General features: G+C 38.6%; 1 protein-coding gene across 4 annotated transcripts in view; it reads left to right on the top strand.

Annotated features, from left to right (window-relative positions):
* Nucleotides 1-27,242, top strand: part of arfgap2 (ADP-ribosylation factor GTPase activating protein 2) — a 45,809-nt gene that overhangs the window by 10,701 nt on the left and 7,866 nt on the right. For 3 of the 4 annotated variants that reach the window (XM_052030292.1, XM_052030293.1, XM_052030295.1), the window contains exons 2-14: nucleotides 4,105-4,223; nucleotides 10,581-10,653; nucleotides 11,919-12,050; nucleotides 13,136-13,213; nucleotides 13,432-13,522; nucleotides 14,696-14,755; nucleotides 15,973-16,017; nucleotides 17,130-17,182; nucleotides 19,215-19,360; nucleotides 20,819-20,950; nucleotides 22,275-22,400; nucleotides 26,107-26,238; nucleotides 26,614-26,734. In XM_052030292.1, coding sequence (XP_051886252.1) covers nucleotides 4,105-4,223; nucleotides 10,581-10,653; nucleotides 11,919-12,050; nucleotides 13,136-13,213; nucleotides 13,432-13,522; nucleotides 14,696-14,755; nucleotides 15,973-16,017; nucleotides 17,130-17,182; nucleotides 19,215-19,360; nucleotides 20,819-20,950; nucleotides 22,275-22,400; nucleotides 26,107-26,238; nucleotides 26,614-26,734 — 1,308 coding nt within the window. The remainder of the gene's footprint in view (nucleotides 1-4,104; nucleotides 4,224-10,580; nucleotides 10,654-11,918; nucleotides 12,051-13,135; nucleotides 13,214-13,431; nucleotides 13,523-14,695; nucleotides 14,756-15,972; nucleotides 16,018-17,129; nucleotides 17,183-19,214; nucleotides 19,361-20,818; nucleotides 20,951-22,274; nucleotides 22,401-26,106; nucleotides 26,239-26,613; nucleotides 26,735-27,242) is intronic. The other variant, XM_052030294.1, reaches the window with a different exon arrangement.

The following is a 27,242-nucleotide window of genomic DNA, read 5'->3' on the forward strand; positions in this document are numbered from 1 at the left end:
ACAAACAACTTTGATTTCCTGACAATGCAGGAAACCCTAGAGGCGGATTCTAGAACTTGTACCAAGATCCATGGTCAGACACAGTTGCTTCACAGTATCACCCTAATCATGGCTTTGCTTTGTATGTCTGGAAGGGCACAGGTGACAATGTTGACCATTGTCAGCGACAATGTAGTCACCATAATTGGCAAGGTAGCCGTGATAAATGTGTATAAACCTCTGTGTTTGTGTTGGCTGCTGCAGAAAACTGCCAGGGGTGTGAGCAAAGTAGACTTTAAATTAATTGAGTGGAGTTAAATCAGAGCTTCGTGAAAGAACGTTTCCAAAGGAAGATTTGCAGGTAGAGAGGAAAAGTGTTAAGGACAAAAAAAAAGTGTTAAAATGTTGATAGGTGAAGGTATGAATAGTAATGGTGGTGTGAAAGAAGGGTTTGATGGACATGAAGCCATTCTTGAAAAAGTGGGGTTTGGGGAAGTTCAGGAGGGATGGTAGGACAGGAAGAAGTTACAGAACTAACCAAGATTATTAGGGCCTTGAAGGTGAAAATAAGAACAGTTGAAAATTAATTAGTTTTGAAAATTATAGCACTTTTTGCATACAAATGGAACATGAATGTTCATTGTTGTCCTCTGAGCTGACTGAAAGTGTAAAATCCACTTGAACTAGGTTTAATTGTTCAGTACTCTGGATCACTGAAAGATCTAAAATTGAAAATACATTTTGCATCATAAAAGCAATCTATGAAAAGGCAAGTGATAACAAAATAGCCACATGATCTAATACTTTATATGCTCACAATAAAAGAACATTTCAAATAGTTAATATTAAAATTATTTCAATCAGTTGTACCTGTAAAGCTATATATTCTGAGTTTAATTCCATTTTTAGTATTTTTTTGCTGTTTTCTCCAATATTTCAATATCTTTGTTTTGATCCACAGATATGATGTGCTGTTTAGTGGAAAGTTCTGTGTTTGTAGTTGATAATTAATATTTTGAGAGGAGATGCACAGATGCAGGCTGTTTTTCATTGAGGAAAGTGTACATAACGATATACTGCACAGTACACAATATGCACAGTAACATGGCTTCAAAAGTGTAAATGATCTGCTTTTCCTTAAATAGTGTTTAAATTGAGGGAGAATTAAAAACAATTTTTTGTTTAAAAAACTGATAATATAAATGTGTGCCAGTGCTTTATGGTTTGTGTCTTTTTCTCATTTTTCTGTGCCGAACCATATGTCTACATTATGCATCTCTGAACCAATAGTTAATTGCAATAATTTAAATTTGCAAATAACAAAACATTATTTAATGGTTTCAAGTATTTGGGCACTGTCATTGCATCAATAAACATTGACATAAGATGTTATGTTTTGGCTTAAGTTGAATACAACAAAATACACAAGGTAATATATTAAATATTACATAAAAATCACTGTGGTCTTTCTAAATGAAGCAAATTTTTAATTTTGGTTGAGCACTGATGCATTGGCCCAGGATTGCCCATTACTGGTGAGCCACTTGTGCTTGCTGCTGATTCACATGGTAAGTACAAACTTATCTTTTGCAGATCTGCCTTTATTGACCCTAACTCCCAAGCCAACCAGCTGCTCAATGGCAGAGTCTTGCATGACAAAATGGCATCAAGTTGGGAGGTTGAACAGTGCCAGAACAAGCCCTGTCCACAAAACACCTAAAAGCATTCAGGAATATAAGTGTCTATTAAAAAATAATTAATAATTAAACAAATAATTTTACAAATTATTTAATATCTAAAACTCATAAAACATTTGAGAACACTTTATAAAAAAATTAAAGTGTTTAACTTAATTAGTTCAAAAAAACTGTGAATTGGCTATACTCTCCATGCAGTGAAAGGAAATATTGCACTACATCTAACCTGGCCTTAGTGAAATTGTCACAAATTTATTTTCCACTTCTGAATTCTATGAGGAATCCAAAGTCAGTGTGCATTCTGCAAACTGCTTGTGAAAAGCAACTAGCATGTTCAAGACTTGCACGTTCACTTAGGTGTCCAGAGGGGGTGAAGTGGATCAGATACCAATAGGGAAATCTACTCATGGAGCCAAAGGGTATGGCAGCAGTGTTAAATTAGAACATTAAATCACTCTTCTCCAGCAAAGGGAAATGTTTGGATGGGATAAAATGATAAAGGAGATATAAAAAGACAGGCTGTACTTAAAGTGGATAAATTGCCTGGTTCAGTTGGGATATATCCCAAGTTACTGAGGGAAGTAATACACAAGATTGCATAGGCTCTGCTATAATGTTCTGAACATATGTATATTCAGAGGTAGTGCCTAAGGACTGGAAAATTACAAATATTGCACCTTTGTTAGAAAAAGATAGCAGGGATAAACCCAGTAATTACAAAACGGTCAGTTTAAATTTTGATGGTGGGGAAAGTTCTAGAAACAAAAATCAGGGACAGAATTATGTCTAGATTGAAGCAGTAAAGGAACAGTAGCAGCATGAATAAAAAATTTGCTAAGTAACAGAAAACAGTGTAATAGTGATATGAATCAGAATCAGGTCTATCATCACTGACATATGTCGTGAAATTTGTTGATTTGCGGTGGCAGTACAGTGCAAAACCTGTTTCTCAGACTGGTCGTAAGTACACTGTGGAGTTCCCCAGGGTTGGTGCTGGGGCCACTGTTTTTTGTAATATTTATGACTTGGATTTGAGTAAACTGAGCACAATTTCCAAATTTACAGATGACATAAAATTTGGAGGCCCAATGAACCGGTAGGAGGGTAACAGAGATGAAGGAGATGCTGATGAGCTGATCAAACTCAATGCTGAAAAATGCGAAATGTTACATTGAGAATGAGAAGAGACTACATTAATTAGGGGATATCATTCTTAAAGGGGTGCAGGAACAGTGGGTATATGAGCATTGTTCATTGAAAGAGGCAGGGCAGGTTGTGAAAATGGTTTTTAAAAAAAGCATAAGTAATCCTAGACTTTCTAAATAGAGGCATATAATACAAGAATAGAGAAGTAATGGTGAACCTGTATAAAATATTATTTTGGCCACAACTGAAGTATTTGGTGGTACAGTTCAGGAAAGATGTAAAAGCTTGAAAGAGGGTGGAAAAGAGATTTACAGATCATCCCTGAGTAACAAACTGGTTCCATTTTTACAAGGGTCTATAAGTTGGAAGATACACAAAAATTGCTTGATATGGTAACCAGACCTCTACAATGTTGTAATGAATACCATCAAAAGCACATTAGACTGATAAGAACAATTACTAAAACTGGAGAGAGAAAGGAAACTAGAACGAATGTATGTATGTAAGTCAGACTTTTTGAATTTAATGATATTGTGAGAGCTCGTTTGTATGTAAGGGTTATCCATAAATTGGGCATTTTTAAGCTTGGACAGCCTATGATAAAATGGGGAAACGGGAGACTTCAGTTATGTGAATAGAGTGGAGAAGTTGGAATTGTTTTCCTTGGAACAGAGGAGGTTAAGAGGGGATCAGATGGAGGGATTTAATATCATGAAAAATATAGACAGAGTAGATAGGGAGAAGCTTTTCACATTGGCAAAAGTGTCAAGGACAGGGAGCATTGAATCAAGGTGACAAAAAGAACCAAAGGTGACGTGATTTTTTTTGTGCCCAGTAAGTGGTTTGGCTCTAGAATGCACTGCCAGAATTAGTAGTGGAGGCAAATTCAAATCAGAAGGGAGTAGTATAAGTATCTGAAAAGAAATAAATTACATGGTTATGTGAGGATGACAGGTAAGTGGGGCAAGCAGGATTGCCCTTGCATAGAGCTGGTAAAGACTTGATGGACCAAATGTCTTTCTGTATTGTAACCTTTCTGTAATTCTGAACATGTTTGCAACTTATGTGGAAAAATGCCATGCAGAACTGTAGACAATTTCCTCATTTTGGGAGGAGGCAGATTATTCTAAAGACCTCCGCCATTATTGCTATTGAGCAGGTTCTTGCTACTTTTCATGAAGACATCAGCCTGAGGCTTCATTGAAATATTGCTGCAACTGATTAAAGTACAAAGTAACCTAATGAGCAATGGATAATAATTGACTTAAATTCAATTTTTCAGGCATGCTTTGACTGTTCAGCCAAGAATCCTAGCTGGGCGAGTATTTCCTATGGCGTCTTTCTTTGTATTGACTGTTCTGGGACACATCGATCGCTTGGTGTTCATTTGAGTTTCATCAGGTACTGTAGCTTCCAGGATGAATGTCATGCAGGATATATGAAAAGCCTAAGTTTCCTTGGGATACATAGAACGGTACAGCACAGTACGGTCCCTTCGGCCCACGATGTTGTGTTGACCTATATAAATCTTATCCCCATTCAATCTATTCCACCCTCTACTTCACCTCCCATAACCCTCTATTTTTCTTTCATCCATGTGTCTATCTCATAGTTTCTTAAATGACTCTATCATGTCGGCCCCTACCACTGCCCCCAACAGTGCATTCCAAGCACCCCACACGCTTAAACAGGTGACCTCTAGTATTGGCCATTGCTACCCTGGGGAAACGATGCTGGCTGTCTACTCTGTCTATGCCTCTCATAATCTTATATACCTCTATCAAGTCTCCTCTCACCCTCCATTGCCCAAAGAGAAAAGCCCTAACTCGCTCAACCTCTCCTCATAAGATATGCTCTCCAACCCAGGTAGCATCCTTGTAAATCTCCTCTGCACCCTCTCCAAAGCTTCCATATCCTTCCTATAATGTGGTGACCAGAACTGAACACAATATTCCAAGTGTGGTCTAACTAGAGTCTTATAGAGCCGCAACATTACCTCTTGGATCTTGAACTCAATCCCCCAGCTAATGAAGGCCAGCACACCATATGCCTTCTTAACTGCCCTATCCACTTGTGAGGCAACTTTATAGGATCTATGTACTTGGACCCCAAGATCTCTCTGATCCTCCACACTGTTAAGAATCCTGCCATTAACCATGTACTCTGCCTTCAAGTTCATTCTTCCAAAGTGTATCACTTCACACTTTTCTGGATTGAACTCCATCTGCCACTTCTCTGCCCAGCTCTGCATACTGTCTAAATCCCATAGAACCATAGAACCATACAGCACAAAACAGGCCCTTCGGCCCACCGTGTTGTGCCATCCATCAGACCACCCTCACACTACCTAACCCCTTCCTCCCGCATATCCCTCTATCTCACGTTCCTCCATATGCCTATCCAACAAGCTCTTGAACCTGTTCAATGTATCTGCCTCCACCACCACCCCAGGCAGTGCATTCCATGCACCAACCACTCTTTGGGGAAAAACCTCCCTCTGACATCTCCCCTGAACCTCCCACCCATAACCTTAAAGCCATGACCTCTCGTCTTGAGCATTGGTGCCCTGGGAAGGAGGCGCTGACTGTCTACTCTATCTATTCCTCTCAATATTTTATATACCTCTATCATGTCTCCTCTCATCCTCCTCCTTTCCAGTGAATAAAACCCTAGCACCTTAAGCCTCTCCTCATATTCAATACTCTCCAATCCAGGCAGCATCCTGGTAAATCTCCTCTGCACCCTCTCCAATGCCTCCACATCCTTCCTATAATGAGGCGACCAGAACTGAACACAGTACTCTAAGTGTGGCCTAACTAGAGTTTTGTAAAGCTGCATCATCACCTCGCGGCTCTTAAACTCAATCCCGCAATTTATGAAAGCCAACATCCCATTGGCCTTCTTAACTGCTCTTTCCACCTGTGAGGCAACTTTCAATGAACTGTGAATATGAACCCCCAGATCCCTCTGCTCCTCCACACTGCCAAGTACCTTGCCGTTTACCCTGTACTCTGCCCTGGAGTTTGTCCTTCCAAAGTGTACCACCTCACACTTCTCCAGATTGAACTCCATCTGCCACTTGTCAGCCCAGCTCTGCATCCTATCAATATCCCTCTGTAAGCTCCGACAGCCCTCCACACTATCCACAACACCGCCTATCTTAGTGTCGTCCGCAAACTTACTAACCCAGCCCTCCACCCCCTCATCTAAGTCATCTATAAATATCACAAAAGTAGAGGTCCCAGAACCGATCCCTGCGGGACACCACTAGTCACTGCCTTCCAATCCGAGGGCACTCCTTCCACCACAACCCTCTGCTTTCTACATGCAAGCCAATTCCTAATCCACACAGCCAAGCTTCCTTGGATCCCTTGGCCTCTGACCTTCTGAAGAAGCCTACCGTGAGGAACCTTATCAAATGCCTTACTAAAATCCATGTAAACCACATCCACCACACTGCCCTCATCAATCTTCCTGGTCACCTCCTCAAAGAACTCTATCAGGCTTGTGAGGCAAGATCTTCCCTTCACAAAGCCATGCTGCCTGTCCCTAATCAGTCCATGATTCTCAAGGTGTTCATAAATCCTATCCCTTAGAATCCTTTCTAACAGCTTACCCACCACAGACGTGAGACTCACCGGTCTATAATTCCCTGGCCTATCCCTATTACCTTTTTTGAACAAGGGGACCACATTCGCAACCCTCCAATCCTCCGGCACCACCCCCGTAGACGACGAGGACTCAGAGATCCTTACCAGCGGTTCAGCAATCTCCTCCCTAGCCTCTCGAAGCAGCCTGGGGAAAATCCCGTCAGGGCCCGGAGATTTATCTGTCTTAATATTATTTAACAACTTCAACACATCCTCTCTCTTGATATCAACAACCTCGAGAATATTACCCCTACCAGCACTCCCTTCCGCATCATCAAGACCCCTCTCCCTGGTGAATACCGAAGAGAAGTACTCATTGAGAACTTCTCCCACTTCTGCCGCCTCCAGGCAAATTCTCCCACCTTTGTCCTTAATCGGACCTACCTTCACCCTAGCCATCCTCCTATCCTTCACGTACTTGAAAAAGGCCTTGGGATTTTCCTTAACCCTACTAGCCAAAGCCTTTTCATGTCCCCTTCTAGCTCTTTTAAGTCTCTTCTTAAGCTCCTTCCTGGCTACCTTATAACTCTCAAGAGCCCTATCTGATTTTTGCTTCCTAAACCTTATATAAGCTTCCCTTTTCCTCTTGACTAAACCTTCCACCTCTCTTGTTAACCATGGTTCCTTCACCCTACCATCCTTTCCTTGTCTCAGTAGGACAAACCTATCTAGAATCCCATGCAAGTGGTCCCTAAACAACCTCCACATTTCTGCAATGCATTTACCAGAGAACATCTCTTCCCAGTTTACGCTCCCAAGTTCTTGCCTAATACCATCGTAATTTGCTCTTCCCCAATTAAATACTTTCCCATAATGTCTGTTCCTATCTTTGTCCATGGCTATGCTTAAAGGTCAGGGAGTTGTGCTCACTATCCCCGAAATGCTCGCCCACCATAGGTCTTTAACCTGACCAGGTTCATTGCCTAGTACCAGATCCAGCATGGCCTCTCCTCTAGTCGGCCTGTCTACATACTGTGTCAGGAATCCTTCCTGTACACACCTAACAAATTCTGCCCCATCTAAACCTGGGCGGGCATGGTAGTGTAGTGGTTAGCGTAACGCTTTACAGCACCAGCGACCCGGGTTCAAATCCGGCCATTGTCTGTAAGGAGTTTGTACGTCCTCCCCATGTCTGCGTGGGTTTCCTCCGGGTGCTCTGGTTTCCTCCCACATTCCAAAGACGTACAGGTTAGGAAGTTGTGGGCATGCTATGTCACCACTGGAAGCGTGGCGACACTTGCGGGCTGCCCCCAGAACGCTACACAAAAAGATGTATTTCACTGTGTGTTTCGATGTACATGTGACTAATAAAGATATCTTACCTTTTACACTAAGGAGGTGCGAATCAATATTAGGGAAGTTGAAGTCACCCGTGACAACAACCCTGTTATTTTTGCACCTTTCCAAAATCTGCCTACTTATCTCTTCCTCAGAATCCCGATGGCTATTTGGGGGCCTATAGAATACTCCCAACAGAGTGATCACTCCCTTCCTGTTTCTGACTTCCACTCACACTGACTCAATGATCCTTCTATGATGTCCTCCCTTTCTACAGCCATGATATTATCCCTGATTAGCAATGCCACCCCCCACCCCCACCCCTTCTACCTCCTTCCCTATTCCTTTTGAAACATCTAAACCCCGGAATCTCAAGCACCAGTCCTGCCCTTGTGACAGCCAAGTCTCTGTAATGGCTACAGCATTGTAATTCCGTGTACTGATCCATGCTCTAAGTTTACCACCCTTATTCTTAACACTTCTCACATTAAGGTAAACATATTTCAACCCATCTAACTGATTGCATTTATGCCCCGTCCTCTGCCTATCCTTCCTCACCTTCTCTGTACACATCACATCTACTTCTACACCAACCGATCCATCCTCTCATCTGAGACTCCGGTTCCCATCCCCCTGCCAAGCTAGTTTAAACCCTCCCCAACAGTTCTAGCAAACCTGCCAGCAAGGACATTGGTCCCTCTCCAGTTCAGCTGTAATCCATCCCTTTTGTACAGGTCATACCTACCCCAGAAGAGATCCCAGTGATCCACAAATCTGAACTCCTGTTCCCTGCACCAACTCTTTAGCCACTCATTCGCCTGCCGTATCTTCCTGTTCTTTCCGTCCCTGGCATGTGACATAGGCAGCAATCCAGAGATTACTACCCCTGAGTTCCTGCTTTTTAGCTTCCTTCCTAAATCCCAATACTCGATCTTCAGGACCTCATCCTTTATTTTACCGATGTTGTTGGTGCCAGTGTGCACCACGACTTCTAACTCCTCCCCCTCCCCTTAAGAATGCTATACACTCGATCTGAGATGTCCCTGGCACCTGGGAGGCAACATACCATTCAGGAGTCTCGGTCTTTTCTGCAGAATCTCCTGTCTGTCCTCCTAACCAATGCATCCCCTATCACTATTGCACTCCTCTATCCCCCCCACCCCCCCGAGCCACAGAGCCAGACTCCGCGCCAGAGACCTGGCTGCTGTAGCTCTCCACCAGTGACTCATGCCCCCCAACAGCATCCAAAACGATATACTTGTTATCAAGGGAAATGGTCACTGGGTTATTCTGTACCGAATCCCTTTTCCTTTTCCCTCCCTGAACGGTCACCCAACTACCTACATCCTGGACCCTAGATGTAACTGCCTCCTGGTAACTCCTATCTATCATCTCCTCAGCTTCCTGAATGATCCAGAGTTCATCCAGCTGCAGCTCCAGCTCCCTAACGCAGTCTATGAGGAGCTGCAGCTGGACGCACTTCCTGCAGGTGAAGTCATCAGGGACACTGGAGGACTCCCTGACTTCCCACATCTTACAGGAGGAGCAGACTTCTGCCCTGACTGCCATTCCCACTGTTCTATACAAAGAAAATTACAAATAACAGCAGAAGAAAGAGAACCTATCGGAGGCCTCTGCTCACCTACTCCGCCTCTGCTCACCTACTCCGCCTCTGCTCACCTACTCTGCCTCTGCTCAGCTACTCCACCTCTTCACACCAAAGCCTCAGCTCCCCACTCTAACACTGTCCACTCCAAAAATGACCATCCAAAATGGCCCCTCCACTTGACTCTAAATTCTTTTTACTGGCTAATTAGCTAATCAACAGGCCTATCAACTCACCACAGCATCAAGAACAACATCAACGGGCCTACCTTTTCAAACTGCTTCCCGCTCTTGCTCTAGTTCTTGCGGTACTTACCATGGCAACGAGACTTGCCGCTCCTCTACTCGTACCACTCACCACAACAACAAGAACAACAGCGGGCTTACCTTTTCAAACTGCTTCCCGCTCTCATTCTTGCTCTCCAGGTTAATGATGAAGAACACTAGAACTCCAGCAACTAGGTAATAATGAATTAGAGTTTCGATGGCAGAAGGTGATGTTGAGGAGTCAGATTAAATATGTTGGAGTTATCAGAGTTTATGATTGAGCAATGCGACAAAACTCCTCAACCTCTGAATTTTGCATGTAAATTTATAATTTTTGTTTCAGAAAACTATTTAAGCTATTAATAATTTAACCATATTTTAAAATATATTTTTATAATGAGCAAACATTTATGTAGGATAAGAACAAAGAGCAAAAATATCCCATGAGGCAATATTGGTGGCATAATCAGTGATTAAAAAAGAAATTGGAGATGATTAAATGGCTGAAATAATCTTTGTATCATTATGTGAAGAATCATAGAAAAAAATTAAAGACCAAAGATGTCAGCAGGATATAATAATATCGAACATGATGGTAGGATATAATAATATCGAACATGATGGCCCAAAGTGGGGAAAATCAGTGGTGCAAACTTCTGCACCTGATATATAAGAAAGGTTTTACATAAAAGCTTTAACTTGTTTGCTTTGTTCATGGATGCATTCACTGTTTTTATATGATATCCAACATCTGATTTATATATGGATGCTCAATCTTTGATAATTTTACGTGATAATGTTGCTGCTGTCATTTTTTTAAATAAGAAAACAGAATATTTATGTTCACCAACTTGCACATGAAAATTCAGTGATCACAGTTGGTGATTTAAATAAAGCATGGTGGAAAAGCCATTTCTCAGCAGCATTGGAGGTTTTCCTGTTCTGATTGTCCTTGCAGGTCCACTGAATTGGATTCTAATTGGTCCTGGTTTCAACTGAGATGTATGCAAGTTGGTGGAAATGCAAATGCTGTAAGTATAAATTTCTGCCAGTAGTTCTAAAACCTTGTCGACGATTAGTGACAATTTGATGAATATTTATTTTTTATGCTTTTGGAGGTTTTATATTTTACAAAAAGTTAAAAGTAACACCCATAACTGTTTAACGATTTTTTTTAAACCCCTTTGTAGAGAGAATATGTAAGTAATTAAGTAGTGCAGGTATATTATAAGGAGTAATAAAAAAATACTGCAGATGGTCAAAATTTGAAATAAAACAGAAAATACTGGAAATGCTTAGTAGGTCAGGCAGCAGCTGTGGAGGCAGAAACAATTAATGTTTCAGTCGATGATGAATATTGATCTGAAATATTAATTCTGTTTTATCTCTCCTTAAATGATGCCTGACCATTTATGGTTTCTTTTACTATAAAGAACCCAAGATTACTTGACTAAAATACAGAAAACCTCTGGAATTAGATGGTCATCAGTTTCTGAACTGCAATGAAGGCATTGAATGTTAATCGTGATGGCAAGGTTCTTAAATTACATTTCTATGATCATACGGTGACCACATCAAACCACAAGAACCACGACTGAAGTAGCAAAATAAATTGTTGTTCTACAGGGTTATCATGCTCATTTTTGAAAATTGTACTTCCCAGTTATAACACTCCTCTGAAACATGAATGATAATTTTGTATGCTGACACTCAACGTTTCAGAAACAGCTTCTTCCCCTCCATCATCAGATTTCTGAATAGTCCATGACTCCATGAACACTACCTCTATTTATTTATTTTTGTAACTTACAGTAATTTTTATGTCTTTATAAATTGCACTGTACTGCTGTCACAAAGTAACAAATTTCATGACATATGTCAGTGATAATAAACCTGATTCTGATGGTGTTTCTTGCATTTTTGATTGCTGCATGAACAAAACATGAGATCTAAAATGCAAGGTGTGAAAGTAAATGTGTTCCTAGTTGTCCACTTAAAAAAAAGTACTTTTTCATTTATAAGTATCTCAATCTTGCCAGTCACCTTAAGCACACTAGGCAGTATTCAATACAGTAAGCTTTGAATATTTTTAACTTGATACCTTTTGTGTTTTTACAAGCCAAGAAACACAGCTTTTACTTGCAACACTTCTACATTGTGTAGTTACAAGCTGCAGAAATGCATTCACGAAAGCCACTAAGTACATTGGAAAATGAAGTCCATAATTCTTGTACCTTCATCTTTGTCTTTAGATTATACAAAAAAGGATAACTTTTAAAATTTTTGTTTTCAATAGAATGCTTTCTTCTGTCAACATGGTTGCAGCACTAATGACACCAATGCAAAATACAATAGCCGTGCTGCCCTACTTTACAGGGAGAAACTCAGAACATTGGCAGTTGCTGCAACAAGAAAATATGGAACGGAGGTAAGCTTGATAATTTTATGTGCGAGATAAAATTACAATTTTTAATTCAGGAATATTCAAGACTAACCATTCCAGCTAGAATAATTGTTTCTGGTCACCTTTCTTATCTTTAACAAGTACTTCATTTTTTTCTTATAACAATGTCAGACAAGGTGGAGTATATAAATAGTGGATTTCCTGAGCAATTTGAAAACAAGATTCTTATAGCACTTTAATTTCACACTCTACCTGATGTCAAAATAAAGTGGTGTGAGACTAGAGCCTCCAAGAAGTCTCTACGGGTACTCTTCAGGTTTAAAACACCCAACTTATGGACAGCCCATGCCCTTGAATGAGCATTATGGAGATCTCCTTGCCTCTCACCCAACTGCAACAGTTGAGCTGAGCAGAGCTGGGAATGTTGAGCAGACTCACTCGCTTACTCACTGAGTCAGTGAGGCTGGCTGGTGGCCACTCTTCCTGCACCTGCTCACTCTCCTGTCACAGTTGTTTCTGTGATCTCCCATACACTGTTGTTGTTCACTTCCGATTTACAAATAGTTCAGGTTACGAGCAGTTCTCAGGAACAGAGCCCTGTTGTAACCTGGGGACTGCTTGTATTTTAGTCTGGAGTCAGATTGGGCCTTAACTCAAGATTTATACTTCAAGTTTATGACAGTATGGTGAAATTTGATTTTGTGTTAATGTTAAACTGCAGCAAATATACACACTAACTGTAACTATGGCTATTAGGAATGTAACATAGATCAGCTGAAAGGTTGGCTCCCTGTAATTACTTTGCAGGGAATTTCGTGTATTCTTCCTCATATCAAACTTGTTAGTTTTCTCTTTTTTTTAAAGCTAAAATGTCTGTTCATCCTTCAGAATACAATTCTGATGGTGGGTGTACAGCTGAAATACTGTAATCTATCTTTCCTCTTTATGGATGTTGACTTACCTGCTTTTATTTTAAAATAAATCAGAATGGATTTATAAAGAGTAGTTCCTAAACAAGGAAACCCGGAAAATTGGAAAATAAAGGACATGAGGGTTTTGAACACTTAATTAATCAAATTTTATTTTTTTTTACTTATTGTTTGATTCAGCTGTGGATCGATGATTTTGGAAATCCATCTTTGTCTCCTCAGAGTAAAGATGAAGACTTTTTTGCCTCACATACCACAGTAAGTTATTAAACCTCAGGGTTTACTTTGTGTCTTTGGAGTCTCTTACTATGTTTTTGTTCTATGTTGAAGCCAGGTAACTACAAGTTTCTATTGTTATATCAATTAATAATTAAAGATAAGCTCTTAAAATCAGAATTGCCTGAATGAGTTATTTCTGACAAATGATATTGTCTTCCTGCTATGGGTTTTCATGAGCTCTTTTTGTCTAATTCCAGTCAGCCAGTGTTAAGTCATCAGATCAGATCTTTGACTCCACCCTTCCAGAGTTGTCCTCTTCTGAAAAAACTCAGCAGGCAGACAACAGTGGTAAGCTTTGGGTTTGTCTTTTGTCAGAGGTTGAGAGCATGAAGTAGTGGTTTTGCTATATCACTGTAAAATGTGTAAGGAAATCTGCACTGAGACCAATTATAGGGTCCTTTCTGCTTTTCTGGCTAGATCAGTGAAATCAGCAATTGAATCAGTTGCCTTTTGGTTATGTATGACCTTAGTACATAGTGGCTAAATTTGCTTGTTGAGCCAATGAGTGAGTTTCTGAAACATTGTTTTTATATATCTTCATCTCCAGTACATTTGGTGTGACTATCCTTTTAAGCTGGACAATAGAATTTATAGGTGATCACCCAGAAAATGTAAAATTCAAAATAAAAACAGACAAGAGGTTAGATATTTTTATAAAATTCTGCAAACCCAAGACATATCCCATTCACAAAGAAGCAAGTAAATCCTACTCTGCTTGCCCTAAACACTGAACTGATTCTTTTTTTCCTTTCCTGGCCTTCAATTTGTCCTCTTGTAATTCAGGCAAGATCATGGTGACAGATCAGAATGTCACCACCAGAGGTAGGTAGTGGAAAAAAATCCCCCAGAAAGAATTCTATTTTAATGTATATATTTACTTTGTTTCCTACTCCCATTTTTATATTTCTAATGGTGAGTATCAGTTTGTTGCCAGACTTGAATTATATCAAGGTAAACATCAATTGAAAAAAAATACTACTGTAAAAATTATTTATTTTTTCCATTGATGAAGTTTATTGCCAGCACAAATTTTAACCATAGAGAATTTACGTTTCCATTCATTGAGTCTTAATGTCGTAAGTAGCTATCAAAATGCAGATATAGATTACTAATCAATCCCGGATGTTGGAATTATCACTTGTCAGTGGCATGGTGGTTATAAATTTTAAAAGGGTAATATGACTTTGAATGTGCACGTGTTACTATTATGGATTTCAGTTTTGTTACTATTTGGAAAGTTAAAGTTGATGCATTTCTTGACTAGTTTTTTTTGATAGCCAAAAATGCCCAATTTTACAGAAAACTACTTTTTTTAAAAATGTGAAAAAAAATCATCCCAGACCTGAACTAAGAGTAAAAAGTGAAAATGTTAGAGGCCAGTGTAGAAAAGCAATTGTTGTATAACCACTTAGTAACTTTGAACCATGAAAATGTGATTGTAAATGTATGTTTTTTTCCAAGGTGAGCCAGAACATGGGCCAAATGTTGATTGCCTCAGTGTGTCTCCTAAGGAAGCATTAGGTACTTTGTTTAGTCTTAGCTTGCTGTACTCTTTTTTTTGTATTCTCATAGATAATTTGTGTAGCTCATTAGATTTGTATATTTTTTAAGTAATGTTAAATATATATTTGAAAATCTTCAAAAAAAAGATTTATAGATAATTTGTTATATGTGCAATATTCTGAAATGTCAATAGATAGAACAGGATCATAGATCTTCTATTGCAGTAAAGGATATCCTTACTGGTATTAATGTTAGCTAACACCTCTACGATTTGTGTATTTCAGTAGTATTTTTTTTCTCCATTTAAATTGTACATTTTTTAAGGCAAGTACGGCAGCAGGCATGAGGTGGAGAATGGCCTATGTGCCTGTATGCCACAAATTCAGCTTGCCACCTTTACTGTAATACTCAAAACTAAAACCTATCCACAAACAGCAAAAGTACTAGTCAATAGTGTACAACTGTTGGGACTGCTATTAGAAATTGCCATTCAAGACCAGTTCCTTTTTTTCTCAAAGCTTAATTAACTGAAAAAATATACTCTGGGGATTAAAAAAGTCCTCATGAAAAATAAGATTATGGAAAAACAAAACTAAATTTTTGACTACATCAGAAGTTCAGTTAATTTTTACATTTGTATTTCTGATGCAAAGCTTCATGCCCCAGAACATTTGGATGGCACTCCACACAATTTTCTCTTGTTTATTTTCATAGCAGTCTATTCCTGAATATTTGATTTTCATTGGGGTGCACAAAGCATTGTGCTATGAGAGTTAAAATGAAAATATACCTTAAGATTGTAAAAATTTATGGAAAACAAGCTAGACTGAAATAGAGATGAAATTTCTTGACATATTATTAAAATTATGGAATCTTGAAACAGGAAAAAAATGTTTCCATGTTTATAACAACTAACCTTCCTAGTAATGCTTTTATTTAATGAATAATGAATATTTTTGAATGGAGCTACTAAAGAAGGTCGTATATAATTAGGATCTTTTCTGTCTCAAAACAGTAAACAAAGTCTTGGGAAAGTATGTTTTACTCTCAGATTTACTGAATTTTACTGATTTTATTTTTTGGTTTATGTTTAATATTTCATTTCTAATGAGTAATTTTAAGTTTTTCATACTGAAAAATGCCATGTTTTAGAGTATATGGAACATAGTACTATGAGGTGAAGAACTGTTTTTGGCTGTTACTCAGAAATTCTCATTTGTTTTTCCCTATTTTAGCTGACTCAATGAGTTTAGTTTCTGCAGGAGTCACACCTAACAAAGGTGACTGTTAAGGTGTTTGTGATCTGCCAATGGGTGCTTCGAATTTCTGAAACAAAGTGTACAGATGGACTTGGGCACAATTCCACGAATTGGGAGAGAACAGCTACTTAACTCCTCAAAGACTTAATGCTTTAAATGAACTTGTTTGCAGTGTTTATCAGTATTTTTAGAAAAAAATTGAGATCAACTGATTATTTTAACACTTTCCAGCTTGCATGTTCTTCTTGCCCTAGTCATTTCAACCATTGCATATGATTTTATTTATGTGCATCAGTAAATCTTGCTTTCACTAACTCTCACTCCTCTCCTATTCAACTTTTCTCACCCTCTTTCTTACCATTTTTGTAATCGCTTGCCTTGTCATTGCTCTCTTTTGACCCATTCGTCCCATTCCCCATCCTCCATCATTAAATATCTTCCTGTGTGCCTATGTATCTGTTTAGACTGAAAATATTGTTTGTCAGAATGAGCATCCAAATGCTTTTATATGCTGTTCCCTGATTCGTAACATTATTTAATCCCATGTCTCCATCAGAAAGGGACAACTACTATTCATCTACAAATCTAATTTTACTTTCGTATGTTTCTTACTAGCCTTTAGATAACTATTTTATTGAATGCCTTAACTAATGCAAATAATTTCTCTTTATTCATTTGCAAAAACATAAGGTACAAGAAAAGGCATTAATGTGATCTCTTTTTGCTTTTATAAGTGGCTGGAAAGGGTTAATTTAATTCTTTTGCATCATTTTATCTTCCCATAAAACTAGTGAAATGCTTACTTTAATTTATATCTATAATTTTGCACTTCTTAATTTTTTATGGCTAAGGGCACTCTCCAATTCACACTGTGCTGCTATTGCTTGCATATAAAGCTTTTAGAGAAAACAAAATATTTTTATCAACAATTTTATAGTTTACTAGTAATGTGGGCCTGTAAATCTCTAATTGTACATTGAGCATTGTGTATAGTACAGTTATAGTTGCTATTGCATGAAAATACATTTTAATTGTATGATAAAACATGATTTTTAATATATTTGGCCTAACATTCATGAGAAGTGTTGTGTTAGTAGAAAAATTAATAATTTGTGATTTGGATTTGTTGACAGAAGTCAAGTCCTCTATCATAACAAAAAAGAAGTCTTCTGCAACAAAGAAAATGGTGTGTATTTCAAGTTATTTCTTTTGTACAGTTTTAGCTTTAATTGGATTTGTAATCAATAGAGCTGCTTAACAAGAGCTTGGACTTTGCAGTTGTTTTGAGGTTGAAACTATCAGCATTTGGTGTTGTTACAGAGTGACTCTGCACTGCCAGTTAAACATGGAAACCCACAAGTATAGGGAGATAAGTGCTGGCCAATGACCAAGACGGTGTACTGCAGAAGCCAGTGTTAACTTTTTTTAAACTCTAGTTTTGGTAGCATATGCAATTAATGCATTTTAAAAAAATGCATGTTTTAATTTGTGATTGTGTTGTGTTAAATGTGAGCATGAACTTTCTAGGCAATTCCTCAGGATTGAGGATGATTTACTTCCACTCTGTTTTGTGGGTTCTGAGATGGCTAATGAGGCCAATATGGAAACTGCAGACTCTTCCATTAATGTGACGAGGTGGTGACTGGCAGGGCAGGTGGTTGGATAGTTTGTGAGGTGGGCCTCTGTGCTCCTAATGCATGGCCTTAGCCTTCTCAATATTTTCTAATATGCTCCTTCTCTGCTTTGAGAAGAGCCAAAGGTTCCCAAGGAATGCTGTATTTTTTTCTTCAGTAAGCTTTGAGCACATCCTTGAATCTTTTCTGTTGTTTGCCCAGTAATCTTCCCATGGCAGAGCCCGAATAGAGTGTTCATTTTGGGAATCTGGTGTCCAACATGCAAACAATCTGGCCTGCATAACATGGCTGACTGAGTATAACTAAGGCCTCAATACTGGAATGTTGGCCTGGGAGTCAACACTGACATTATCCTTCCAGTGAATTTGGAGGATTCTGCAGAGCCAGCATTGGTGATATATTTGCATTGCCCTAAGATGCCTGCTGTCCAGTTCTCAGGAGCGTACAGGAAAGCAGGGATCACAGTTGCCTGATGGACCATTTGGTTTGTGCTAGATCTGAGGTCTTGATTTTCAAATAGCCTTTTGTTTAGTTGACCAAAGGCTGTGTTAGGGTGTCAAAGGTGATGTTGAATTTCTGCCTTCACTGGGATGTGGCTCCCGCAATATGGGAAGTGGTCCAAATGCTGAGCAGTAACAGCGAGTAATTGACAACTCCACTTTTGATCTCATACTAAAACATTCTCTAACTCTAACAATAGATTTTTGTGTATTACTTGAATTTTAATTCACTCAGTTACATATTTCAGAATGTAATAGATTTTAAATCAATGTTAATTTAGAAAAAAAGTCACCTTCTCCTATAACCTTTTGTGTACACAACTACAAAATTCAGGTTATGTTTTACTTAGAATTAATTTTCGAAAAAGCCACATCAGTAGCTTTGGCAAAACTACCAACCACGTGTGCACCTTACAAAAAAAAATCTCATGTTACATTTTCTGTATCAGGGTGCTAATCTATTCTGGCCTGAAGTGCACAATTTGGAACTTTTCAAAAAGTATTACAGAAAGTAAGCCATTCAGTGTTGGGCTCTTCTGACTTGAATTTCAGAATTTATAATCTGCCAATCTGCACATTTGTCTCACCAGCTTTTGATCTCTAATTGACCTCAGTTACCTACTTATAGGAATCAGACTTTTAATTGGAACTGAATAGTAAAATAATACATCGATTATAATAACATTAATAATTTTAAAATACCATCATCTAATGCAACATGACAAATGCAAGCAAGCATTTAACTGTGTATGCATCGCTATACAGTTATATATTTGTTTGCTGTTGTTTATTCTTTGGTGGTGTTACTAATTTATGTAGATTTTTAATTCTTCCTGGCTTTCTGTCGTGATGAAAAGAGTTGGATCAATTGAGGCCAAATCCTTTGTTTGGCATTCTCATTTCTAGGATAGTACTTGAGTACACTAAACACATTGCTATCTCAATTATACTCGTAATATTTAATTTTTACAGGAGTCAACTTGACAGAAATAAAGAAAAGGTTAAGATTTAATTGTGTTTGGTGCTCCTATAAGAGGAAGTGGTAAAGTAAATGAATCGTACCTTTTTTCCCCTGTTTTAACAGCTGGGTGCTAAGAAGGCTGGTTTAGGTGCACAAAAAGTAACCAGTCACAGCTTCAATGAAATAGATAAACAGGCTCAGGCCGCAGATCGAATGAAAGAACAAGAAGATTTGAATAACAGGAAGAAGCTTGAGATGGAAGAATCTGTGTATGTAATGTTAGAATTTGCTTTTCATGTTCAATTTCTATTTTAATGCGAGTTACTCAAGTTGTTTAATGCTCGTAAAATCAAAATCAACATGGTTTTACTATTACATAAAGCATGAATAGTTAATAACTGTCCAAAAGCTTATGCAATTACATATTTGGTTCAAGACTGTAAGAGGTATTTAATTGTTATCATGGTCCTTTGTGCTCTGAACTACAGTAGTTACAAGCTACTGTGCATTTTATCTTTTTTTTACAACCAGAGATTACTGGATGCTATGACTAACAAAGAAATTTGCTTGAAATTATAGTATAACTTGATACAAGCTTGAACTTTTAAGGGTTCCATAGAGAAGAGGGAGACTGATGCCATCAAGACCAAGCATTAATATATCTATTGGATCACTTATGTTTTGATGAGTTACTCATTGAAATTGCTATCCTTAATAATCTAGGACAACAGATAATTTACCATCTCATTTCGGAAACTCAGTGCAAGTGCACTCAGGAGATGGGGTAATCTGTTTTCCTGCATCCTTCACATGAAGTTGTCTTGAAGGAATCATCTTGAGAGAATGGTGGCTGACTTTGTTGGCAGTCTATAGGCCATACCTTGGACAAGGAATGACTTCCTGTCACAGAGATGAGGACACATGATGTCAGTTGCTAAGGTTTACTGAGAGAGGTAGGATGCAAGATTTCATGGGTTTGGACTTAACGTTGAGCACTCTTAAGAGATTCCTACCTGACTAGGTCATTCTCCTGACACCCCTTGTGGATCTCTTGAGCTGGTGAAACAGAATGAAATCAGGATTGGTGATGGAGCGTTTTGTAACACTAGCTAAAATATATGACTTTGAGTCTAACTGTATCATGCTTTTGCTTGTCTAATCTGTGGGTCAGCACACCTGATATTGGTAAATCCTCAGAAATTAGATAGAATTTGCATGGTCATCTTGGCTAAGCACTGCTTTGTCCTGTCTGATACCTGAAATTGGGAAGTCTGTCCACTTTTCCTCTTGTTATTTTATGTAATCATTGATACAACTGAGTGGCTTGGTAGGCCATTTCAAAAGACAATTAAAAATCAACTGTGTTACAATAGCCTTCCTTCCCTAAAGAACATTTGTGATTGTGATGGCTCTTATGACAGCCCAGTTATTCCATGTTAGGATTACTGATAGGGTTTTTTTCCATTCTAGGTTGATTTCATTAACTGCATTGTTGTGATTTAAACAACTGTATTTGGATCATTGGTTAAGACCTCTGGACTGCTTATCCAGTGATATAATTATGTCACTGTATCACTTTTGCCATTTGCCTGGCAAATTGGCATTCATTTTCTCATTCTGAAATTCTGTCTATTTGTGAATTTTGTTTTAGTAATATACTTCTAACTGCTCAGTTGATTCATTACTATTAAAAGAGAGGAAGTAAGTGAAGGAATTCTCTGTTACAGAGTTTCATCTCTTCGTCTTGCATATCAAGACCTAGAAATACAAAGAAAGAAGGAAGAGGAGAAGATGAAGCGAATGGAAGGCAAAAAGAAGGAACAAGCAGAGCGACTGGGCATGGGCCTCGGCAGCAGAGCGTAAGGACCTTGAAATGCAATATTGTATATTTGGGGAGAGGGAAGGGAGGCTGGCAAAGTGGAAAGAACATTTAGGAATAATTGAAATATAGAACTAGGTTGTATGGAAAACTTGGAGTCATATATCAGCAGAAATAATATGGTGATCACACCTGGTTACTTGCATCTGTCTTGCTGTGTATCGCTCCCAGAATAGTTTAAGGAGACACTTGAGATTGCTAAGAACCAAGATGGTGACCAAAAGAAATCTATATATGGAAATAAATTTAATTATTGCCTTGCTCATGACAATCATGTGTTTGACCTTGCAGATTATATTATCCCCACAGTATTGAGTGCAAAGTGTACTGTAAAACTATTTCGTTGGTAGGGCTTATGAAACAGAACTTTCAGCCATTATTTTTCACCAGTTCTAAATCTGACTTTTTGTGCTCTGTATGGTGCACATATATAAATCCTTTATGATGTTTCTGTCACACATTCATTCTTTATTCCACGTAGATCCTTATGTCTATATTTATGATGAAAACTGCCTGTGTAAATGTCCTGTAAAATGATTTACTTTTGTGGAAATTCATAGAATCTCACTTTTGTTCCTCTCAGTTCCTCAACCTGAACTGCAATGCCAGTTTGACTGAATATTTACTCCCCTTGTTCTTGAATTCCTTGTGGATTGCTATAATTTACAACATTTATACATGCTACCTAGCATTTAGGCTTTTATGTTAAATATGGAATTGAATGAAGAGTTTTTTTTAATAATGTATCTTACTAACCTTAATAGGTTTCATAAGCTTGAGGAACATTTTCCATTTTGCAGGACTCAATATTGAATTTTCCAACTTGCTTGTTCCTCTTTTTTTCTTTCATTTGTATATTCTGGCCTTCTGAGCATGTCCCAGCAGGCCAGCCTGTACAGTATAACCCAGACTTCACAATATTGGTAACACATTACACAGACAAACTGTCCATTCAATGGCTACATCATGATAACTTATTACAGACATTCCCCTTGTTCTACCTATTGCCCTCCCCGACCTTCTCTGCTACCAAGACTAACTTGTTTTCTGTCTTTCTCAGTTCTGATGAAGGGCCTTCAGCCTGAAACTGTTTCTCTTTCCATAGTTGCTGCCTGATCTGCTAAGTTTTTCCAGTGTTTTCTGTTTTTATTTCAGATTTCCAGCATCTGCAGTTTTTTGACTTTCATTAATAAGTTTCATGTCTGAATCTCGAGCTTTACTTCTTAAAGTGGGAATTGAATTCATCCAAGTAGAATTACATGTCCCACTGATGTTCTGCTTTTATGTGCTTTTATATCTTGTAGTGGAGTTTCCCATTCTGTATTATCAGATATGCATACTATAGAACAAGAGACTCCAACTATTGCAAAATCGTCCAGGAGAAAATATGATGATGATGAAGAACCTGCATTTACTACGTCTCGTTCCAGGTAAGTGAAGTTTCATATTTTATTTCATATTTCCATACAGAAGGAATTGTTTCAGCCCATTGTGTCTGTGCCAGTGCACAAAGCGATCCCATTCCCCCACTAATTTTCCCTGTAACCTGTTCTCCCCAAATTCTACCAATTAGCTGCACAGTAGTGGCAATTTACAGTGGACAATTAACCTAACCAGCACTTTGGGATCTGAGAGAAAACCAGAGCACTGTTGGGGGGGGGGGGGGAGGTGGAGCTGGGGGGAGACCGATGGTATCACGGAGAAAACGTGCAAGCAAGCTCCATGCAGACAGAACCAGAGGACAAGATTTACCACGGATCACTGGAACTCTACTAGCTGCACCACTCTGCAGTTTGATCCTGAACCAGGGTGTTATAGTATGGGAAAAAAATCTGTGGAGGAACCAAAAGAATGAAGTTTAAAGAAAATAAAATTTGCAAATGCTGGAAATCTGAAATAAGAGGAGAAAATGGAGGAAACCATTAGGGTCTTGACCTGAAATGTTCACTCTCTTCCATCTTCCACAAATGCTGCCTCACGTGATGGGTGTTTCCAGCATTTTCTGTTTTTGTTTACTGATGCATTTCTGAGAAAGACCTTTCAGTAATGTGGATCAATTTTACACTAACTCTCATTTGGGCATTAATTGCTATTAGTAGTACTTGTTTTCAGAGTGGCATTGTTGTAAACCAGAAATCTGTCACCAGCTAACTACCTGGTCAGAATATGCTGTCCAGTCCAAGGCACCTGACAAAGAGGAAGTAAGCTGAAGAGGAAGAAAGTGATGGTGCTCAGAAAAGATACATTGAAAGGTGATTAACATGTCCTCAGCCTGCAGGCCAGTGAGTTAACACTATTAGTTTCACGCATTTCTGACCCTAGCAGCACCCTTCTAACAATCACTACCAACTTTAATTTCTCTTAATATTGTAATGTTGCCAATATGCTACCAGTTGGATACGTTAGTTGATACTCTATTGGTATCACTGGATTCTGACTACACATAGAGCAATACAGCACAGATACAGGCCCATCGGCCCAATGAGTCCATGCTAACCACAGGGCCCACCCATGTACCTATCCAAGTGCTTCTTAAATGATACTATTGTACCTGCCTCAACCTCTTCCTCTGGCAGCTCGTTCCGTATACTCACCACCCTCTGCGTGAAAAAGTTGCCCCTCAGGTCCCTTTTATATCTTTCCCCTCTCATCCTAAATCTATGCCCCTTAGTTCTGGGCTCCCCTACCCTGGGGAAAGGACTGTTACCGTCCACCTTATCTATGCCTGTCATAATTTTAAACACTTCTATAAGTTCACCCCTCATTCTCCTACATTCCAAGGAATAAAGGCCTAGCCTGGCCAACCTCTCCCAGTAACCCAGGCCCTTTAGTCCTGGCAACATCCTCGTAAATCTTTTCTGCACTCTTTACAGTTTAACCACATCTTTCCTATAACAGGGTGACCAAAACTGTACATAGTGCTTTAAGTGCGGCTTTACCAACGACTTGTACAACTGTAACATAATGTTCTAACTCTTATACTCAATGACCTGACTGCTGAAGGCCAGCATGCTAAATGCCTTTTTCACCACCCTGTCTTACCTGTGACACTGCTTTCAATGAACTATGCACTTGTACTCCTAGGTCCCTCTGATCCATGACACCCCCTAGTGCCCTACCATTCATAGTATAAATCCTATGCTGGTTTGACTTTCCAAAATGCATCACCTCACACTTATCTGTATTGAAATCGATTTGCCAGTTCTCAGCTCACTTGCCCAACTGATCAAGATCCCCCGTAATCTATGATAATCTTCTTCACTATCGACAATACCGCCTAATTTTATGTCATCTGCATACTTACTGATCAAGCCTTGTGCATTCACATCCAAATAATTTTTATATATAATGAATAACAAGGGTCCCAAACACCGACCCCTGCAACACACTGCTAGTCACTGCCCTCCATTCTGAGAAACAACCTTCAACCACCATCCTCTGCTTTCTATCTCTAAGCCAATTTTGAATCCACCTAACTAGCTCTCCCTGGATTCCATGGGACCTTACCTTCCAGACCAGCCTGCCATGTGGGACCTTGCCAAAGGCCTTGCTCAAGTCCAAATAGGCAACATCCACTGGCCTACCCTCATCTACCTTTTAGGTTACACTTGAAACATTAATCTTAATTGCTCTTAAGTGCATTTTCCTGATAAAACATTAGAATCTGATTTAAATTCTAGCTGAGTTGATTTGAACTCAATGGGAAAGTTTTGATGAATACTATCTAGCCTGTTGCAGTACCACAGAGATCAATATCCCCAAATCTCAATTTTGCTTCTCTCCTCTCAGATACCGCCTGCTTGAGTATTTAAAGCACTGTCTGCTTTAATTCAGTTTTCCAGCATTTGTGTTACTTTGTTTTTGTATTAAATCTGCAGCAATACTTGGAGGGAGAGCTTTTTTAATTATTGTTATTACAGCAAATTATGCTGTAGTTTGTCTAGTGTGGACTTGTAGATCCAAATCCAACTTGGTGAATATTATTTTCCATTCCTGTCTCATCCACCATTGGAAATAACTAGCCGGATCATCTTGGATATAGTCTGCTGCCCAATCTTACTGTCCATAAATTCAAAATGTTGACCATCCCTTTGCCTCCATAGATGCTGTTCAACCCACTGAGTTCTTCCAGCAGTTTATTTTTTGTTCATAAAGCTCGCCTGCATGCACTAACGTCACCTATATGCAGAAAGCTGACCAAGTTGACCTTCCGTACCTAAGGGTCTGCCAGCAAAGGAAAGCAGGTCACAATGAATAGACCTCAGTGGGTGGGTCCTGAGGCCCCCATTCCCTCATTCCTAAATGCCTCTATGTCCCCCACTTTTGTCAAATGCCTTTCAATATTTTAAAAAATTTATAATAGACAAAGACATTTAAAACAGTTCAGATCGACTTAACTAAATTAAAAAGAAATAAATTTGACAAAAACAACATGAAGTCCTAGAAATAATCAAAAACTGAATGGCTTTTCCCCTACCAAGCTCTGCAATCTCCTGTAGCTCTACAAACCTAAAAACAACCATTCCTCCAATCCTACCCTGTTTAAGCATCCCTGGATTTAATCTCTCTACCTTTGCTGTCAGGCCTTAAACGTTATAATTCCCTCCCTGAACCCCCCCCACTTTTTGACCTGAGGGGGAAAAAATGTGTTAAATTGTTATGACCTGGATTACAATATGTAAAGTGTGGCATGTGCAAATTCAATCATGATGTTCAAATACAATGTGGATTAATGTTTGAAGCTAAAGTAAATTGTGTGGGGAGGGGTGGGTAGGATAAAGAAGCAGTAAATGATGTTGCTTAGATTGCCCGACTAAGAGCTAACCCAAAGGGATGAGAGGCTACCTTGGCTGCAAATATCCTATAATCCTGTTTCCAGTGATTATTACGCCATGTCTCTGGGTAAACAAAGGTTTCTTCTCAGCCACAAACAGTTTCTGAATTTAGTTTCTTTACACATTTATACATTTTAAAGAAAGTTATATTTTGTTGTCCTTGTTATGTTGACTTTTTTGGGGACCAGTTAAAATGATGCTGGATTGTTGCATTGCTGATATGGATCCAGAATCCATTGTGTTGTACAATGGAAGTGTTGCTATTTTGTTGTATAACTTGCCGCCTTCTACTACTCTTTAGGTATTTTGATGATCCACTGGATATGGGAGGGCCATTTTCAAAGTGGGATGACAACAGTGATTCATTTTGGAAGACAGAAAGCAGCAGTAGAGAGAAGGAGACATTTACTTCAAAAATGTCATTAAATGACGGGTAAAGCTTTTAATAAAGTCATTTATTTACCATTGTGCTATGTGGTTCGAAGAGATGAGCAAACTAGATTATTTTCTTTTTTAATTCCATCTTAGTTAAGTACCAACAGCTATCATGGTCTAAACTTAATTTTCCTTTGTAAATCTGGAATATTTTATATGGTAGTCTGTAATAAACTACATTTGGTAGAAAATTAAACATTAATGTTTGTTTGTAATTCTAAAGATAATATACAGTACATCACATTTCAACCATAAATAAACTTTTAAAATGCTTATACACATGCTGTGATACAGATTGATGTCACTCATGTGACTTGGTTATGTAGATCTGTTAATATTAACTTCTGTGTTGATTTCTCTCATTTGTCCCCAGGCCTGCACGTCGTAAACCAGAATTGGATTATGGAGTGGTCTCTGAGGAAGCACAGAAGAAATTTGGCAATGTCAAAGCCATATCTTCAGATATGTATTTTGGGAAACAGGATCCTGCAGAGGTGAGTGTTTACCATTATGTGAATGTATGTGTCTAGTCTGTTAATTTTCTTTGCAGAAACATGTAGAATTCACACTGATGTTTGAGAAATTAACATTTTCAAGCTGTGGAAAAATATTTCATTAGTACATCATGAGTTAAATCTACAATCTTGTTTGTCAGCAATGAAATCAACACTTGCAACCTGCCTTGATGTGACTAGTTGTGTTTTTCAGAAATACACTGGCTGATATAATTGGTGGCTGTACATTTTTGTTGAATGTGTTGGTGGTTTTTGATGCAGAGAAGTTTGAATGGAAATCAGTAATGATGCTAGCAGGAACATTTATAAAATACTCTGCCCTCCAATTATTTCAACTTGAATACCTCAAGCCATAGATGCTAAATTGTTAAATTCTAATTTGCTTTTTCAAATAAAAATACATTAACATCTTCAGTAATTCAGTGGATGAAAGCATTACCTGTAACCTTAGAGGTCTGAGTTCCTCTCTGTGGTGCATGCAGTGATC

The sequence above is a fragment of the Pristis pectinata genome, chromosome 15, assembly GCF_009764475.1.
Source record: "Pristis pectinata isolate sPriPec2 chromosome 15, sPriPec2.1.pri, whole genome shotgun sequence".
NCBI lineage: Eukaryota > Metazoa > Chordata > Chondrichthyes > Rhinopristiformes > Pristidae > Pristis > Pristis pectinata.